This window comes from Pistacia vera, unplaced genomic scaffold (assembly GCF_008641045.1).
Source record: "Pistacia vera cultivar Batoury unplaced genomic scaffold, PisVer_v2 Contig28, whole genome shotgun sequence".
Taxonomy (NCBI): Eukaryota; Viridiplantae; Streptophyta; class Magnoliopsida; order Sapindales; family Anacardiaceae; genus Pistacia; species Pistacia vera.
Window position 1 is genome coordinate 608,626 of NW_022196090.1, and position 19,813 is coordinate 628,438.

Consider the following 19,813-nt stretch of genomic DNA (forward strand, 5'->3'; position numbering starts at 1 on the left):
TTGAGGAATAGAGAAGATTGGAGATTTTACCCTTGAAGATTCTTCAACTAGGGGAGATATCTTTTCTTTCTCTTTATTTCAATATGCTTACTGTTTTATTTACTGTTTTCTTTGCCGTTTATGTTAAATTAGTTATGAACTAACCCTTTTTGGGTTAGGATTTTGATGAACTTCGGATTTTGTTATGGATTAATAAATGATTACTGTTATTTCCATCCTCTATTGCATAGATTGTGTGGTTATTCTGTTTTTATGGAATTTATTTGATGAACATGATGAGATTGAGAAATGAATCATGTTGAGCTTCTTGGGTAATCACCATTGTAGTATTAAATGCTAGAGATAGATTTAAGAACCAATGAAATCAACCTAGGGTTCTATTAACTTAATGAACTTGATTCTATTATTCTTCAATTTGTTGGGTGCGGAAGTGTAATAGAGAAAAGTAGGAATTCATAGCCTGAGAAGGTATGTTTGACAATTTAGAGAATTCGATTTATAATCCGTGAATGTGAGTGTGGAATTAGCATAATCCATTGAATCCATCCATAGAGTCCGAATAAAGTCAAAACCCTAACCATTTGTTAAATTGATATTAACCTTGCGTTTAATTTCTTTCTTTCAATATTCAGTTTTTAATACTTAGAGGTTTTGTTTTTGGTTTAATTTTAATTCTCCCATTAATCAAAACAATTCCGGTTGCTCCAACTTGAGAAAAACTTAGGAAAGTTAGTGCTTAACAAATCAATCCTTGTGGGAACGATACTCACTCATCACTTTATTACTTTGTGCGACTAGTGCACTTGCTATTTATGCATGTTGTAGTTATAACGCATCAATCCCATTATTAGCACAATATTCTTTGAACCCTTGATCAATGTACTCTCCCCCATTATCGGATCGCAAGCACTTCACCCTTAGGTTTGTCTCATTTTCAACCATGGCTCTCCGCTTTTTAAAAGTATCAAAAACATCAGATTAAATTTTCGAAAAATAAACCCATACCTTTCTGCTTGCGTCATCAATGAACGTCACATAATACGTTAAGCCTCCAAGAGATGACATAGGAGCGAGTCTGATAGAATAGGAACAAATTGTTTTGCGAGGAACGTGTTGAGGATGATCGATTTAAAACCCTAAGGAAACTAAGTCCTTAAAACCCTAATCTTGAGACGCCACAAAGGTTGATCACTCCCTTTTATAAGTGTTGTTGATTTTCGCAAGTGTACGAAATCGTGCAAGTAATAAAGTGTATAAATACGGATATCGAACCCAACGGAATTACTAATACCAAGTACCACACTAACCTATCTTATTGCTATTTGATTAATTAGATTTTTAGAATGATTCAATGAAAAATAAAACAATTTAGAAACAAAACAACAAACTTTTATTAATACTTTGGTAAGAAATCAGTACGACTAAACCTAGGGCATAGATTTCACACCAATTTAATCCTATACATTGACAATTATTGTTGACCCAATAAAGTTTATTCTAAACACCAAACTCCCTAATATTTCGCTAACTTTCTCTCGAACAGTTAACAAATTAACTCCCAATTACTAACCCAAATTATCTCTAATCAGATTTAAGTAATTAGAGATCATTAAGTTCTATGGAATTTACCAGAGCCTCACAGATCACGGTAACCTATCTCTAGCGTTCACTCAATCTATGGTTTTATTACCTTAGACTAATTGGGTTTCATCTCTCAATCTCAGCCTAACCCATAAAATCATTCAACTCTAGGGCCCTTAAGAATTGAAAGCTTTAAGCGCAATAATAAAACTTAAAACAAATTAGCAACAAATAATTCAATGCATATTCATAAGATTGGGCTACATCTTACCCCTAGAAAATAAAATTAGTTCATACTTTTTATAATAAAAGCCATTGTATTCATAAACATGAGTATAAGAAAGAGTAGAAAAACTTCTCTAATTGGTGACTCAAAATTGTAGGACTTTACAATCTCCAAAGAGCAGCTGAACTTCTCTCATTTCTTCCCCTAAAAATCAGCTAAAGACATCTATTTATACTCCTAGGGTTTTAGGGTTATGATTCCCACTATCCTAATCACTTTAGAACTCTTAAAACAGGAAATACACGTCATAAATTTAATCTAAAAAAGTCCAGATTCGCAGTTGTGCTACGGCATTGTGCCTAGGCATAGTTGATTCTGCCCCAGAACTTGAAATCTTGACAAGACAGTGGTTTTTGAGCATGATAACGTTCGAATCTTGCAAGTGGTAAAAATATGAATTGTAGCCCTTTGAATCAGCTTTCCAATGGTTCAAGAATAATCTCAATCCAAAATCTACAGCTCAAGTTATTGTCGAATTACTGTCGCATGTTCAAAACTGGAGCGTTTTCTAGGAGTTTCACTTTAACTTCAAATCGCCCTAACTTCTTCGTTTCAGCTCCAAATCACGAACCATTTGATTCTTGTCATCCCACATTCCATCATCGATATAACCTTCATCTGAATATCATCTTTAAGAGCCTGAAAACACTTGACACATACCTGTGATCCCATAAAAGACATTTATGAAATAATTAATAATTAAGTTAAATTTCACAAATTAAACACATTTTTCCACAAATAATCCAATTGAATCACTAACAAAATATGTATTTTCAAGCTTTTATCAATAAGTCGAATTCAAGCATTCAATCAAGAACACAAAAAGGCAAAGCAAATAGCTTTTAGAAATAAACTTCAATTGATAATAATTTGTCCCCCAAAAAATAACATGGCTGCTCCTTTTTATAAGCAACAAACCCAAAAGAAAACCCTAGCTAATTGAAAAATGGGTTGGGCCTAAGTACAAGCGAATTGGGCCTAATTAAACCTTAAATAAATAAAAGACTAAATAATCTAATGATAATTAAAACATAAAAAAAAAAACCCAAGATTAAATAAATGAAAATTAATTCCTAAATTAATCCTTGCTTCTAACTTGATCTTTCGAATCTACCCCTTGCATAAAAAGATAATAGACCATCCTTGGTGAAGCTTTGAAATCTTCGACTTTAGTCTTACAGTCTTCCAGTACAGCCTCTTTGTACTGCACTTCCATGATCAAGCCTTGCAAAGCCTCTTTCATCCTCTTTGTCTTTGCCCTAGTCATTGGACTGCCAATTCCTTGCAAAGGATCTTGAGAATATTTGGGAACATCAACTTGGTCAGCACCTCGATCTCCATTATTCCCCTCCTCTTCTAAAAGATTCGTCCTCAAGTCTCCTACATCAAACAAAGACAAATTAGCAACATTAAAAGTTGCACTAACATTACCATAGTCGCTTGGAAAATCTAGCTTGTAGGCATTATCATTGATCCGCTCGAAGACTTGAAAAGGTCCATCTCCTCGAGGTTACAATTTTGATTTCCTTTGTGTGGGAAACGTCTCCTTATGCATGTGCACCCAAACCCAATCTCCAGGTTGGAAGACGACCTTCAAACGCCCCTTATTGGCTTGCTTAGCATATTGCTCATTCTTCCTTTCAATGTTGGCCCAAACACTGGCATGTAAATCCTTCACAAAATCTGCCTTTTTCTTACCATCAAGATTAGCATGCTCATTAGTAGGCAAAGGTAAAATATCCAAAGGTGTTAAAGGATTAAAGACATAAACAATTTCAAAAGGAGAAAATGAAAAATTAGAATGAACAGTCCTATTATATGCAAACTCAATATGTGGCAAACACTTCTCCCACTGCCTTAAGTTCTTTTGAATGATAGCACGCAACAAAGTAGTGAGTGTACTATTAACTACTTCAGTTTGGCCATCTATTTGAGGATGTGCAATAGTAGAAAATAACAGTTTGGTTCCTAATTTATTCCATAAAGTGCGCCAAAAATGACTTAGGAACCTAACATCTCTATCACTAATAATTGTCTTAGGCAACCCATGCAAACGAACCACTTCGTTAAAGAACAAATCAGCAATATGTGTTGCGTCGTTTGTTTTAGAACATGCAATAAAATGAGTCATTTTACTAAACCTATCAACAACAACAATTATGCTATCTTTACCACTTTGAGTCCTTGGTAATCCTAAAACAAAATCCATAGATATATCAATCCAAGGTTGATTAGGTACAGGTAAAGGGGTATACAAACCACTTTGAGTCCTTGGTAACTTTAGATTTTGCTTGCCTACATGTAATGCACTTATCACAAACAGATTGCACATCATGCTTCACATTAGGCCAACAAAAATGCTCACATAATATATCTAAAGTCTTTAGAACACCAAAGTGACCCATCAAACCTCCCCCATGACTTTCCCTAACAACCAACTCATGAACAAAACAAATAGGCACACATAATTTATCTTTCTTGAATAGAAATCCTTCATGCCTATAAAAGTCACCAAACGCACACTTATCACATGCATTCCATACTTGGCTGAAATCAGAATAATTGGCATACAAATCCTTAAGCAATTCAAAACCAAGTAATTTAGTTTGCAATGAAGTAAGTAATACGTACCTCCTAGACAATGCATCAGCCACAACGTTTTCCTTCCCATGCTTGTATTTGATTACATAAGGAAACGTTTCTATGAACTCCAACCACTTAGCATGTCTTTTATTAAGCTTACCTTGGGTCTTCAAGAACTTCAAGCTCTCATGATCGGAATGAATGATGAATTCCCTCGGCCACAAGTAATGCTACCATGTTTGAAGAGTTCTCACTAATGCATAAAGCTCCTTGTCGTAAGTAGGATAATTCAACGCTGCCCCACTTAGCTTTTCACTAAAATAAGCAATTGGTTTGGAATCCTGCATCAAAACAGCTCCTATTCCAATCCCGGATGCATCACATTCTATCTCAAAAGCTTTATCAAAGTTAGGCAAACACAACAAAGGTGCATTAGTTAGCTTATCTTTCAAAGTTTTGAAAGCCCGGTCATGCACATCATCCCACTTAAAAACAACATTCTTTTTAACAAGTTCATTCAAAGGTGCAGCAATAGAACTAAAATCTTTAACAAACCTTCGATAAAAACTTGCTAAACCATGGAAACTTCTCACCTCGTTCGCATTCTTAGGTGTAGGCCAGTCCTTTATTACCCTTACCTTTTCTTCATCAACACTAATACCCTGCGAACTAACAACAAATCCAAGAAACACAACAGATTCCATGCAAAACGTGCACTTCTTAAGATTAGCATACAATTGGTTCTCCCTCAACACACTAAACACAGCATGCAAGTGTTTCACATGTTCATCCAAATTTTTGCTATAAACTAAAATATCATCAAAGTAAACTACCACAAATTTTCCCATGAAAGCATGCAAGACATGGTTCATTAACCTCATGAATGTACTAGGTGCATTAGTTAAACCGAAAGGCATTACTAACCACTCATACAATCCATATTTAGTTTTAAATGCAGTTTTCCATTCATCTCCCTCTTTCAGGCGAATCTGATAATAGCCATTCTTTAAATCAATTTTAGAAAACAATTGAGAGCCATGCAATTCATCAAGCATATCATCTAATTTGGGGATAGGATGTCTATACTTTACCGTTATCTTGTTAATAGCTCAGCAATCCACACACATGCGCCATGTTCCATCTTTCTTTGGGACTAAAAGGATAGGAACCAAACATGGGTTGAGCCTCTCCCGTACAAATCCCTTTTGCAACAGGTCATCCACTTGCCTTTGTATCTCCTTCGTTTCCTTGGGATTAGCTCTATATGTAGGTCGATTTGGTATGGCGGAACCAGGTATGAAGTCTATTTGATGCTCAATTCCTCTTAGAGGAGGTAATCCATGGGGAATCTCCTCAAGAAATAGGTCCTCAAATTCTTGCAATAAAGACATGACAACACTAGGCAAAGATGATTTAAGGTCGTTAGTAGAAAAATAAACATCCTTGTACATAAGTACAAGTACTTGTTGCCTTGCCATCATTACACTCTTAACCTCATGTTTTTCAAAAAGTACACTCATTCTTTTATTTTTCTCTCCATGTTGCTCACTTTTCTCTCCTTTTTTCTCACTTTTCTCTCCATTTTTCTTCTTTATCTCACTTGCTCTCTTTCTATTTTCCTTTTGCTCACACTATTGTTTCTCTCTCATTTTGCACTCCCTTGCTATCCTAATCTGGTCCTTATAAGCTTGCAAAGGTTTAAGAGGGGCTAATACAACTTTTCGGTTGTTCATTACAAAAGAATAACGATTTTTGTACCTATCATGCGACACCCTCCTATCAAACTGCCATGGTCGTCCAAGCAATATATGACCAGCATACATCGCTGCCACATCACAAATAACCTCATCCTTATACTTGCCAATTGAAAAAGGAACCCGAACTTGCTTGTTTACCTTCACTTCTCCACAGTCATTCAGCCATTGTAGCTTGTACGATTTAGGATGCTTCTTCCACTTCAAATTCAACTTTTCTACCAACAAAGTACTAGCAACATTAGTACAACTCCCACTATCAATAATCAACATACATACCTTATCCTTCACATGGCATCTTGTGTGAAAAATATGCTCACGTTGCTCCTCATCTCCCTCATCCTTAAGCTATATACTCAGGGCTTTCCTTGTAACAAGTAAATCACCATGCATAGGTTCTTCCACTTCAACATCAGAACAATCCTCCAATGGTGGCATCTCATCGTCACTTGAGCAAGCACTTTCAACTTCTCTATTTGCCCGTACAACCATAACCTTTTTGTTTGGGCATTCGGAAGCAATATGTCCAAATCCTTGACACTTGAAACACTTAATATCACGTGACTTATTAAGAGTTTTATTTTCGGGTTTACCTTTAGGAACAGTAACCGAATTCTTTGACTTTGCTTCTTCTTTTGTTCTGAAGGCAGCTTTGTTGTCCTTCCAATTTAATCTCCATGGAGAGCTAGAGGACGAACCAGATTTGAACCTCTTGGACTTGATTTTCTTCTCCACTTTAACAGCTTTGTGCAGTAGTTCCTCTATCTCTACGTAATGTTGCAACTCAACCACGTCAGCTATCTCATTGTTCAATTCGGCAATGAATCTAGCCATTGTTGCTTCTTTGACTTCCTCTATGTTTGCTCTAATCATGGCGATTTCCATCTCCTTATAATAATCCTCTACACTCATGGAACCTTAAACCAGCCCTTACAACTTCCTATACAAATCTCCATAGTAATGGTTACGTATAAATCTCTTGCACATCACCAACTTCATCTCTTTCCATGACTGAATAGGCCTCTCACCATTTCTACACCTATTGATCACCAATTGATCCCACCATATACCTGCATAATCTGTAAACTCCACGGCTGCTAGCTTTACCTTCTTCTCCTCGGAGTAATAATGACAATCAAATAGGTGCTCAACCTTTCTTTCCCACTCCAAGTATAGCTCACGGTCATTCTTTCCTTGAAAATTCGGAATTGCCAAAACTATAGCTCACGATCATTCTTTCCTTGAAAAGTCAGAATTTCCATCTTTATACTGCCTATATTGTTATCTCTTTTGGAGTCAACCTTCTTGGTTCATTCATAAATTGTTCTCTTCACTTCAGAATCAGCTTCGTCTTCTTAGTCGAACTCACGTCTTCTATGTGATTTAGAACTGGAAGAGGACTCCAAATCATTCAATCTCGCATTCAGCAATTTAAATTGGTCATTAACAGCCTTGATGAAGAATTTCATGTCAACCTCTTGTGGTTCTCCTCCCTCCTTACTCATGGTTTCAACCAGTAAAATTAAATAAAATAAAAGGTGTTGTTCCTCACACACTCCCTCACGTGTTTGCGCTCAAATCAGATTGTTATCACTCGTGTTTCACACTACGCTGGCTTTTTCTTGATGATGATCTCTCTTGCCTTTTACCACTCAAAGCCAAGCCAGCCCCCTTTATATTCTTAACAGAATCAAAGAATTCAACAAATCTCAAGAAACAACCGGTTAGATGGTGACAATCTCAAAAATCAGAACTTTAAAAACTTAGTTGAGGCAAACAGTGAACAGAAAGAAAGACCCAAGATGATTCTAGAGAACCAAGAAAAATAAGAAAACTCTAAAAGAAAGCAAAAGACATGTGAAAGAAATCACTGAAATTGACGCTAAATGATTAAGAAGGCAAAAGACACAAAACAACCTTGTATATGCTTGAAACAATCACTAGAACAAAAATAAAGGGAAACTAGAACAAAATAAAAAGGAAACTAGAACAGAATAAAGGAAACTAATTCATCAAGAATAAGAAACTCAAGCAAGAAAAACAAGAATTGGAAACTTAATTGAACAAAAATAGGATACTTAGCAAAGAGAACAAGAATGGGAAACTTAACAACTCGAAATTGCCACTTTGTTCTTTTTTTTTTTTTTGGCTGCCTTTTCTTTTTTACGCAGAAGAACTATGAAAAGACGAATTCAATATTTTTTTTGAATCAAGAACGCAAACAAAGAGTGTTGGAGATAAATAACCTGTTTCCAGCAACCAAAACTCTGATATTAAATGATAGAATAGGAACAAATTGTTTTGCTAGGAACGTGTTGAAGATGATCGAATTAGAACTCTAAGGAAACTAAGTCCTTAAAACCCTAATCTTGAGGCGCCACAAAGGTTGATCACTCCCTTTGATAAGTCGAGATTCAAGCATTCAATTAAGAACACAAAAAGGCAAAGCAAATAGCTTTCTGAAATAAACTTCAATTGATAATAATCTGTCCCCCAAAAAATAACATGGCTGCTCCTTTTTATAAGCAACAAACCCTAAAAGAAAACCCTAGCTAATTGAAAAACGGGTTGGGCCTAAGTTCAAGTGAATTGGGCCTAATTAAACCTTAAATAAATAAAATACTAAAGAATCTAATGATAATTAAAACATTAAAAAAAACCCAAGATTAAATAAACGAAAATTAATTCCTAAATTAATTCTTGCTTCCAACTTGATCTTCCGAATCTACCCCTTGCATAAAAAGATAATAGACCATCCTTGGTGAAGTTTTGAAACCTTCAAATTTACAGTCTTCTAGTACATCCTCTTTGTATTCCACTTCCATGATCAAGCCTTGCAAAGCCTCTTTCATCCTCTTTGTCTTTGCCCTAGTCATTGGACCGCCAATTACTTGCAAAGGATTTTGAGAATATTTGGGAACATCAACTTGGTCAGCACCTCGATCTCTATTAGGGTCCCCACACCTCTGTATGAACCAACTCCAACTTCTTTGTCTTTGGTTCCCTTGTTACTTTGGAAAAACTTACTCTTCTTTGTTTGCCAAGGATGCAACCTTCAGTCAAACTGTGATCAATCAACTTTAACTCTAGTAGTTTTCCCTTTGATTGAAGCTCCTTCATTCCTTTCACGCTGATATGCCCCAAGTCTACAATGTCATAAACTCGAGGTAACACTAGCATCTGCGACTACAACTGGATCACTGTAATTAGAAGTCATGTAAAGAGTTCTAGTTTTATTTCCACGAACAACCACCATGGCTCCTTCAGTAACTTTCCATGCACCATCCAAAAAAGACACACTATGCCCTTCATTGTCAAGTTATCCAACTGATATTAGATTGCACATCAATTTTGGTACATGCCTTACTTTCTAGATTTTCCACACATATATGTTTGCCATTGTCAACCTAACATCACCCATACCTACAATGTCCAAAGGTTCTCCATCTGCTAGGTATACATTTCCATGATTTCTAGCCATATAATTTTCTAGAATTTCATGGTGTGCAGTGGTATGAAATGAAGCTCCTTAATCTAAAATCCAAGAGTCAATAGAATTATCAACAGATAAAAGTAAAGCATCTTGTACCTCCTCAGTTACGGCATTGGCGGGGTCATCATCGTTGTTCTCCTCTTTCTTTGGTGCTTTGTAATTCCTCTGTATGTAGCCTTTGTTACCACAATTCCAACACTCAGCCTTTTTCCTAAACCTGGACTTGCTTCTTCCGTTCCTTGATTTTGATCTTCCTCTGCCTCGGTTTGATTTTCTATTGTAGCCCCTGCCTTGTTTCAACATTCAAAACATTCGATGTTATCTCACCTGAATCTTTCCTGCGAACCTCTTGAGCAAGAATTTTGTCTCTAACATTTGTAAGTCTTAATCAATGTTCTGAAACCCGGACCGGACCGGGCAGTCGAACTGGTCCGACTGGGTTTCACTCACATTTCCGGTTTAAAAAGAGTAAAAAATCAGAATTTTGCTTCAAACCGTTTCAAGCCGCGGTTGGACTGCTTCACTGTAGCAAACCGGCAGTCTAACCGATATGACAAGGAAATCCAGTCCACACCCAATCCGGTTTAATCATATGAAATAAAATAAAAAAGTAAAAAGTAAAACCACAAAGTCAAAGTGCCCCCAAATTTTTTAATGTGAAAAATTGAAAATTTTCAATTTGCTTTTGCGTTGAGCTGTGTGCTACAGAGCTGTGTCTGCCACTTTTTTTTCTCCTTTTTCTTTTCGGTTTACTATTTTGCCTGTTTGCCATTCGCGATCTGCACTCTCTCCAGTCCAGTCCTCCTCCTCATGTCCTCCATTCGCGATCTCATATCTCCTTCAAGCTTCAGTTTTAGCAGTTCAGCCTTCAAGTCTTTAGCCTTCAAGTCTTCACTCTTCAGGTCTTCAGTCTGCTACTCTACTTTAGTGCTTCTTCCTTGCCGTGGCTAGTCTACTGCAAGTCTTTATTCTTCAACTTCAAGTCTTCAATGTTTCAACCTCTTCAATCATCATCGTCGCTATCTAAAAGTCTGCTTCTTGCTTGCCATTGCTGGTCTGCCGGATTAGTCACTTCAGTTCAGATTTCAGCCGTTGGTGGATTTATATTTGATATTACTGTGTAATACCTTTAATGATGTTTGAACTTTGAAACTTTAGAGTTTAGACTTGAGGATTGAATTTGTAAACATAACTTTGATGGTTTTATTATTATTGCAGGGTTGGATTGATGGTTTTTAAATTTTAGTTAGATGAAATCATGAAAAACCTGGATTTTTTTTTTGTTTTTTTGTTTTTTTTTGTTTTTTTGTTTTTGTTGACGTCACCGATCCAACTGACCGGTCGGACCGGTTGCCCATCCCGACCAAAAGCTTCACAGATTTGTTCCTCATCTTTGCTTCACATCTCATCCTTCTCAGGTTGGTTTTGTTTTCATATTCATTTTGGTAACGAATCTTCTAAACTTTTTCTGTTCTTTTTCATTTTTTTACTTCAACAATGCTACAAACACCGGCGTTTTTACACCAAAATTTTGTACCGGCTTACGTGTATACTGACTCAGACCAATCAACGCATTTTACGTTATTAAATTTTTTCTAATGAACAGCCGTCCATAACATATGGACAGCCGTTCACTAACATGGACTCCCGTCCATATTATATGGACGGGAGTCCCTTTACTACGGACGAGCGTCCTCATTTAAAGGACGCCCGTCCATTGATAAATGAAATAAAACATATAAAAATTTTAAAAAAATCTGGAATGGACGCCCGTCCATTGATAAATGAAATAAAACATATAAAAATTTTAAAAAAATCTGGAATGGACGCCCGTCCATTGTGTAAGGACGACCGTCCATAAGGGATGGACTGTTGTCCTTTATTTTTGGACGGGCGTCCCTTCTCCAATTAAAAAGCTTCAATTTGACTCGTTAGTTTATCAACAGCGGCATTTTTTCTTCAAGCTGATATTTAGCCTCTGAAACTCGCACGATGTCCAGCTTACCTGCTCGACCCATTCCTGCTCGTCACGTCCAACACTAAGCATGCCACGTTCTCTGCATGCGCAGACTCTTCACTTCTTTTAAATCCTCGTAATCTCTCCACCATCAGATCACTTCGAAGGAAAGCTGAAGTTGCAGAGTGAGTTGAAAATGCCAGGCCTTACAATTGGAGATACCTGTCCCAACCTTGATGTCAAAACCACCCAAGGAAAGATGAAGATCCATGACTACGTCGGCAATGGCTGGGTCCTTCTCTTCTCTCACCCCGGTTGGTTACCTTCTGTTTTGCTTTTAATATTGGTTTCATTTGGTGGTTTTAATATTGCTTTTACCTTCTTCTCTCACCCCATAAAAATTGCTGAGGAAGATAATAAACATCCCACACAGTAGCATCAAAAGGCAAATACAGGATTAATAAACTAGTTACAACAATTGGCTGTCAAAGGATCAACCAAAAAACAAAAATCCCAACAACCCAAACAACAACCATTTCCATACATTTCTTTTCCGCTTGGTTTCCAAACCCACCATCATATCGACCAGGCAAGAGAATACAAGTTCTAAAATGGAGGTTAATAGGCAAAGGTATAACCAGAACAGACGTATTTCCGGCTATAGGCTGGTGACTGGCTGCATTTTCTAGTCGCTCCCATGCTTCTTTTTGCTTCTCAGCTACCAAGCTTAGCCTTGCTTCTTCTTCCCTAAACTGAGAGTGGCAAGACATGAACAGTACATCATCCATCTCTGAGAACATCTTTCTGACATTCAGAGTGAGGTTCAGCACTGTTGGGTTCCAATGGTTTTGAGCGTTTTTCTCTAAAACCGGAAATATGACGGGCATAACCACCCACCGGTTATGTGCAATCAACTTGACAATTTGATCGTTGCTCCACAAAAAAAGGGCCTTTCAGCCACATGAAGAAAATGAAGTTAGAGAGAACATATCTTGGAGCTTCTTTTTTAGGCAAAAAGCAACACTACTAGAAAAAGACTTCTAATATATACAGTTTTTTTATAAAGTGACGCCCGTCCAATAGCAAGGGACGCCCGTCCACAAATTGTGGATGGGCGTCCCCAAAGTTTTTTTTTTTTTTCATATTTGGGTTAAGGGATGCCCGTCCATAAAATATGGATGACTGTCCATATTAACTGGATGCCCGTCCATAAAATTTGGACGGGCATCCATTGTTTTTTTTTTTTAAAACAAAACAATTTTTTATGGACGGTCGTCCATTCCACTATGAACGACCGTCCAGGATGTATGGACAGCCATCCGAAATCGTTGGACGGCCGTCCATTTATGTCAGTATTTAATCGTCCAAAGTGGCGGCCTCCACGTATTTCGGTGCAATTTTTTGGTGGATATAACATTTTTCTTTTTACTTTGTGAGCTCTGGTTAACGAATTGACAAAGACATTTTGGTATAACCGTAAAATAATTTAAGGAGGGCAAGACGGGAATTAACATTTTATGTTACGATTTTGCGGAATTGGGGGGAGCTATTTTTTGCAAATATTAGGGAGGTCTATGTAATGTACCATTTGTTTTTTAAATTATATCAAAATCATCCTCTTCAAATACTGAACCAGTCTTCCTTCAAATTTAAATTCGTTGGTTGCTTCTTTTCAGTTTTCATTTCGTTTTCTCCTGATCTGACTGATAAGCAAAAAATAGTCTCTCACAATAGTAAAGGCCTCACTTCACACAGATCTTAGCGGTATAATTCTTCATTTGTGGCTATTTTCTTTTTCTTTTTTCTTTTTATATAATTTATGCGAATTATTCTGTGTTTAACTCTTAAATTAATGCGTATTCATTTGCAATTTGTAATATGATTCTCAAAAATTACGAAAATCAGTTTCGTTTTCCGTTGATGTGGAGAAAGAATAGTACATTCACCAAGTAATATCATAATATTTGTTCTCGTTCAGTTTAGACAATTTGATCAAAAAAAGGCGTCGTTTTCATCGGAGCGGAAATGGCAGCGAAGCAAATGGAGGAGATTCAGAGGAAATTAGGAATGCTGAATTATCCAAGAGCCAATGCGCCGGCGCAGTCTCTTCTCTTCGCCGGCATGGAGCGTTACGCTCTTCTCGAATGGCTCTTCTTCAAGTAATATTTTACCATTTTTTCTCCTTCAGTTTATGCAATTTGATAAAAAAAAAAAAAAAACAGTCTCGTTTAATGGTTTCTATTCCGATTCTAGGTTATTGGGCGATAAATCTCCTTTCTCACAACAAAATTTACAGGGAGATGCTATGGATCGCGATGAAGAGACCGGTCGCATTCAATGTATGTTTAATTTCATCGTTATTGTTATTAGTTTGGTTAAGAATACAGAATTTGATTTTGTGGGAGGTGTAACTGATTCTCCGAAAAGCACTTTCCGCAACATTATTTCAAATTTATGTAGAAAGTAGAAAATTACTTTTGACTTATTTTAAAAATGCTTTTTCAGTGTAAAAAGCATTTGGAAATGTGCTATTATCATTATGGTTAATAACCTGATGTTTTGCAGATTTGGCAGAGATTGCGAAGTTTTTGGGTATTACAACAACTATAGATGTTGAAGCCATTCAAGTAAGTGAATCAAGTTATTTGTTCACTATGTCAGTTGCTTAATTTACAGTTTTTTCTGTATGATCATTTTTATTTTGAATTTCTTTTTTTTTTTTTTTAGTAGGAACTGTAGTATATGTGTTAGATTTTCTTTTTTCCCTCTACTAGTAGCTTGAACTATGTTCTTGAGTCATATTGTGAAATTTAATTTTCTTGAGATAATCTGGAATGTTGCACTCATTTTGGGGTAGCAGAAAAGTTGAATGGTCTACAGATCTTTGGAAATTGTTGAAATTTTAATCATTTTTTCTTTCAAACTTGAATTAAGAATAGCAAGGTGATAAAGCTTTCTTTTCCTGAAGTTGGCATGGAAGCTGGTAGCATGCAATATACTGTTCTTAGCATGAACATTATGAATTTTGTTTCCATAGAAGTTGAGAATATATTGAGAGCAAGAAAGTTTAATAAAAAATAAAAATAAAAAAAGATGATTGTTTGGGTTTGTTTTTATCTTCTTTCTCGTAGCATAGAGGAGTACTAGAAATGAGTTAGTTTTTTTTTTATTTTTTTTCAAACTACCCAGAATTCTCTTGACCTTTCTTGTGTTTATAAAGTTTTAAAATGGGGGCTACTTCTCGACCTTACACATTTCATTCACAGTGTGAATTTGACAGAACACAACACATACATGTAAATAATGTAAATTGTACCTTCAGTTGCATCATTATATTTTATGCATTATTTTTTTGTTTTTCTGATTGTTAATATCTGTCATGTGATTTGAGTACATATATTGAACATAATTGGTCTCCTACAGCTCCCTATTACGTAGTGTGGGAGGTCCAAGACATGCCAATCATAAGTTTGAATTTTTGCATCTATGATCTGCACTTGACTAATGTTTGAGGGAGCATGTGTGTTTACTAAAAGTTTAATAAGTGAATAACATTTTACATTTCAGGGGCGTGGAAGTTATGAAGATCGAACTGAAATGCTTCAACTTATAGTTGATCTTGTGGAGGCGAGCATCTATGCTGATAATCCTGATTGGAGGTTGATATGACTGACTTTAAATTAGTTGAGAAATTATATTTGCTTTCATGGAAGACATGTATAACTAAATTTATTATTTCCACTTGTGTATTGGATGTTCATGTTCTTTTTTTTTTTTTTTTTTTCTTCTCGTTTAGCAGCGTTCCTGATATTTATTTTGTATACTTCTGCAGCATTGATGAGCAAGTAGCAAAGGACATACAACTAATAGACTCTATTGCAGAGAAACAAGCTCTTATTTTCTCAGAAGAATGCAAGTTGTTCCCTGCAGATGTGCAGATTCAGTCAATATATCCATTGTAAGAACTTTGTTTCTTTATCCGCTATGTTTACATCTTTTTCTCTAATTTGATTGTTACAAGATGTTAGGGGGTTAAGAGTTTTTTCCATTGAATTTTTGAAGCCTAGCTTATTTGAATGCTTGATTCATCATATGTACGTGTCTTTGCTAATTAAAATTATTTTAAGTACAAGCAATGTCTTTTTGTGTGTGTTTGATTTCTTCTGATGTTTGCCAAAGTTATGTGTCATTGCAAAACGTTAGACTAATCTACCACTAGTCTTCACTACTACATGTCACAACATTAATTTTCATTAGTACATCACTTCATTAGCAACCCTCTGATATATGTCCAGTTCAATAGAAACTGGAATGCTAGAGAGTGTAACTCTTTTTTACATACAACTTAAGTTGAGCAAAATAATACATATTCGCGCTGCACTTCTTTTTGCTTATTTTTTAGTATGGTATGGGTGATATTTCCCCTTCATACCAAAAGAATTTAAATTCTTTGTATAACAAAATCTTTGTCTACTGTCATAATAGCACTTTATCATTAAGAAATAAGGTGTAGAGAATTGGAGAAAAGTAAGTTTAGTTCTCTTTTCTAATGGAAGGAGCAGAAGATGTGATTATATTTGAATATGAAAGGGTGTATAAATCTAAATTTAAATGAGGTACAATGAAAAACTGGGTGTATAGAGTATCCTTCTGGATGAATATCCCAATTCTTAGAAAAGGACCATATTAAGTTGTAATAGGTATGTTGTAATATGTCCAATACTAATAGGAAGTAAGTTTATAATGATTTTGGTTTTTTGTTTTTCAGAATTTGCAAATGTCTCTCGGGGTTTGTCATAATTACCATATGATTGTGTGGACTGGCAAAAACCTTCTCCTCCTTTTAGACTTCTCCCTGTTTAAGATTCAGACTCAGTCCTTTGCTAAATGTGTGATAAGTTTTATGAAAGACAAATACAATCCTGTTTATGATAACCCCTGTATATTTTGTGTTAGTGTCAGTATGGTTACTTTTATTACTAGATTTAGTAACATTCTGTTCCATCATTCAAAATTCATTTGTAGACCAGATGTTTCTGAGCTGGAGACAAAGCTTTCAGAACAATCAAAGATACTCTCGAATCTTCAACAGAAGGTCACAGATTTGGCATCTAAGGTTTATCCCTGTTCCTTAGCTATTTATTTTTGTCTGTCTTGTCCATTGTTCACTAGACTACTCTAGACTGATCAGCTTCCCATGGGTTGTCTCTGGCATCAACTTTTCCTATGTATGCTTTGAGACCACAGTAAGCATAAATAATAATGACAATTAATATGATGGAAGCTTTAAGTCACTTAATTTACTTGCTTGAATTTAGCGTTGCTGTGAGGTGAAACTTGGTTTAGCTTTTTTCTTCTCCCACTTGTAGGTTGCCTAGGTCATTAGTTTTGATGGGTGGAGCTCTTTCTTCTATGTGATTCTAATCCTGTAAAGTGATATATATGATGTTCAAGCATTTTCTAGTGCCAAAATCTTGGGATCTGTTCAAATCTTACCTGAAGTATATTTAGGTCATGGTAATTGATATTCTAATTATTACTTCTTGTGGATTGACGACATAATGCTCTTATTCGGACTCATTCTAAAATTTCACCATTTCATCACGAAATGGTTTATTTTCAAATTTTATTTTTTTTTGCCAGTGAATATTTCCCAAACTTCCATTTTGTCTCTTCTTGTTTTTTCTTATGCTGTTTGATAGTATATGTCCTTGTGTTACTTTCTGTCAGCATGCTTACAATCCAGATGAGGAGTATGCAGAGGTGGAATCCCAACTTCGGGCTAATCTGGAATCTTTTCTTGAAACCGCAAGATCATTTAATACAATTTACACCAAGGTTTGCTCCTCTCTTGCTTTTACTTGATTTGCTTTGGGTTACTTTGCTACCATCCTTGTTATATCTACTTGAATGCAATGGTTAAATTGAAGGAATTTTCCATTTGAAACAAAAAAAGGCTTTTATTGTTATGAAATTGGATATGTTATGGTATATATTAACCTTTATTCTTTAATTTTTTCTTTTTGTCCTCTTTTATTATTTGTAAATTCCCCAAATTCATTTCATGCTTTGCAAAAGATAACAAAATCCGTATTCTTGAATTATGAAAATTTAATATAAATTGAAGAATTGATATTACTAGGTTGCATTTTTTTTAAAACTCAGTGACCAAATAGAAAATTTTATTTCATTTTTGAAATTTCCATGTAGTACAAAAAATATGCTTGCCCTAAAATTTTTCTCTGTTTTGACCTACTCTGCAATTTCAATAACATGATTGGAATTGGAATTGAAATTGATGATCAACCTAAAGTTAATTGTAATATCTGTTATGAACAACTTTTGAGCTGGACTCTTTGTTTATGTAGTTTCTTGAGTAATGATATCATGCTCTTTGTAGGAAATTCGCCCCTGGACTCACATGATGGAGGTACCACAGCTTCATGGGTTTGGGCCTGCTGCCAATCGCTTGTTAGAGGCATACAAGATGCTTTTAAAGGTAAACAGTGATTGTTCTTCTTGTTGTCTCTTCCTTTAATCATCTCATGTAGCAGATATCAGGTGGTTCTTCACTGAAAGGAAAGTCATTTATCACTTTTAACAGCCTAGCTATAGACACGATGACAGTGCATTATGCCTTTAATTAGTAAGCTATATCTTGGCTAGATTTGCCACTGATTATATACAATAGTTATTGGGAATCTGATTGCTGATTTATGACTTCAATTTTCCTTAGTACTGCTAACTTAGTTTTGCATGATGTTGTGTATGCTAACTCTTTATAGACCCTTTTACACGTAACACATGTTACACGAATTTTCATTTTGGTTTAGTTTTGTGGGTGGAAAGAAATTGAACGATTGGCTAGTTTCTTCATTATGATGTAATTGCAAAAAACTGATGCATTATGGCACATTTTGTTCTTAAAATATTGGACAATCACCGGTTGTTATGATAACAGAATAGATAAAGTGTATCCAAACAATGTTTTGTTCATATTATGTTTGTCATTATTCTAGTTTTGATCTATGTTATAGACTAAACAGATGTGTCTTATTTTATTTTGGGATTAGCTTGACTATTAATTTGTAATTAGAAATCCTTTTATTGCAGTTCTTAGGTAACTTGAGAAATCTTAGGGACTCATATGCAGCCCTTGGTGTTGGATCGTCTGAAACAATTGCTGGCGAGCCCTCTTCAGTCACAAGAATTATTTCAGAGTGTGAATCTGCCTTAACATTTTTAAACCATGATCTTGGAATTCTTTCGGCCTCAATTGCGCGTGAGCAAGGTGAAAAGGTGACTTTATGAAATATTTTTAAAAGATAGGGAAGACTGTCACCTCCTCTACTTCTTTTTTTTGATATGTTTTCCAGTTATATTTTCCAAAGCCATCTTAGCTTTTTGATTTCTTTAATCGCTTAATTGATTGTTAATTAAATTCCACTCTGAGGAAATGATGAGTCTTAGAGGCCACATTTTTAGTTATAGTATGGTGTTTTGTATCTGTATCATGGTGGTGTGTAATTTGTAGATATGAATTTCATGACTTTTATACGCTAATATTGCTCTAGTTACGATTGAATACGATAAGGTTTACATGATTAGTCCATTGTCCTTATGTCACTGACTTTTAGTCCAGTTAATTACATTAGAACTCATTAGTAGGTGACATGATAATGTATGATCCATGTTGGAAACTAGCTTGGTATGAAACCCTCAAAACTCTAGTATATTATCGAACTAGAAGGGATAAACTTTTGAATAACTTTTCTCGTTCAATAGTGTTACTATGCTTGCTGCAGATTTGTCTCTCCGTTGATGCTTATTACTGGTCTGAATTCTTAGTTTTGCTAAGAGTTTTGTTTTTATGATTTTTTCATGACTGCTTTGCTACATGTAAGGTTTATACGGAAGTGGTATTTTCTTGAGGAAATCACTCATGACTGATAAAACCTTGAGGCTCTGCATTTTCACAATGTCTCACTCTATTTCCTTACTAATTTAAGGTAAAAACTATGGTATTGAGCGCTGAGATTTTTTTTATGTTTTTGGGTTTAAATTTGAGCTCCGAAGATTGTACTGGGTATTTTGATTCCAAGGGGTGTATGTTTTCGGTGAACTGGTATTGAAAAGGCAGGACAGTACAAATATCCTTA

General features: G+C 35.5%; 2 protein-coding genes across 3 annotated transcripts; one reads left to right on the forward strand and one right to left on the reverse strand.

Annotated features, from left to right (window-relative positions):
* Positions 1 to 825: 825 nt before the first annotated feature.
* LOC116134009 lies at positions 826 to 7,709 on the reverse strand. The gene is given in 9 exon segments (XM_031419659.1): positions 826 to 951; positions 2,480 to 2,527; positions 3,060 to 3,433; positions 3,587 to 4,139; positions 4,141 to 4,366; positions 4,499 to 5,132; positions 5,580 to 5,828; positions 6,225 to 7,397; positions 7,574 to 7,709. Coding segments are annotated over 9 exon segments (3,519 nt in total).
* A 5,621-nt stretch (positions 7,710 to 13,330) lies between these two features.
* LOC116134014 (AUGMIN subunit 7) lies at positions 13,331 to 19,276 on the forward strand. Of its 2 annotated transcripts, none has more exons than XM_031419663.1 (10): positions 13,331 to 13,418; positions 13,633 to 13,813; positions 13,908 to 13,993; positions 14,220 to 14,281; positions 15,222 to 15,313; positions 15,487 to 15,612; positions 16,680 to 16,770; positions 17,385 to 17,492; positions 18,055 to 18,153; positions 18,768 to 19,275. In XM_031419663.1, the coding sequence occupies exons 2-10, from the start codon at positions 13,680 to 13,682 to the stop codon at positions 18,963 to 18,965; spliced, it is 996 nt and encodes a 331-aa protein (XP_031275523.1). In that variant the 5' UTR covers positions 13,331 to 13,418; positions 13,633 to 13,679; the 3' UTR covers positions 18,966 to 19,275. The 2 variants fall into 2 exon arrangements, with proteins under 2 accessions (XP_031275523.1, XP_031275524.1); XM_031419664.1 differs by having other exon boundaries at positions 13,340 to 13,418; positions 13,638 to 13,813; positions 18,768 to 19,276.
* The last annotated feature ends 537 nt before the right edge of the window (positions 19,277 to 19,813 follow it).

Coding starts and splice junctions, on each gene's coding strand:
- LOC116134014 (XM_031419663.1), top strand. CDS start 13,680: ATGGCAGCGAAGCAAATGGAGGAGATTCAGAGGAAATTAGGAATGCTG. Junction 15,314..15,486: donor GCTGATAATCCTGATTGGAG/GTTGATATGACT, acceptor ATACTTCTGCAG/CATTGATGAGCAAGTAGCAA. Junction 15,613..16,679: donor ATTCAGTCAATATATCCATT/GTAAGAACTTTG, acceptor ATTCATTTGTAG/ACCAGATGTTTCTGAGCTGG.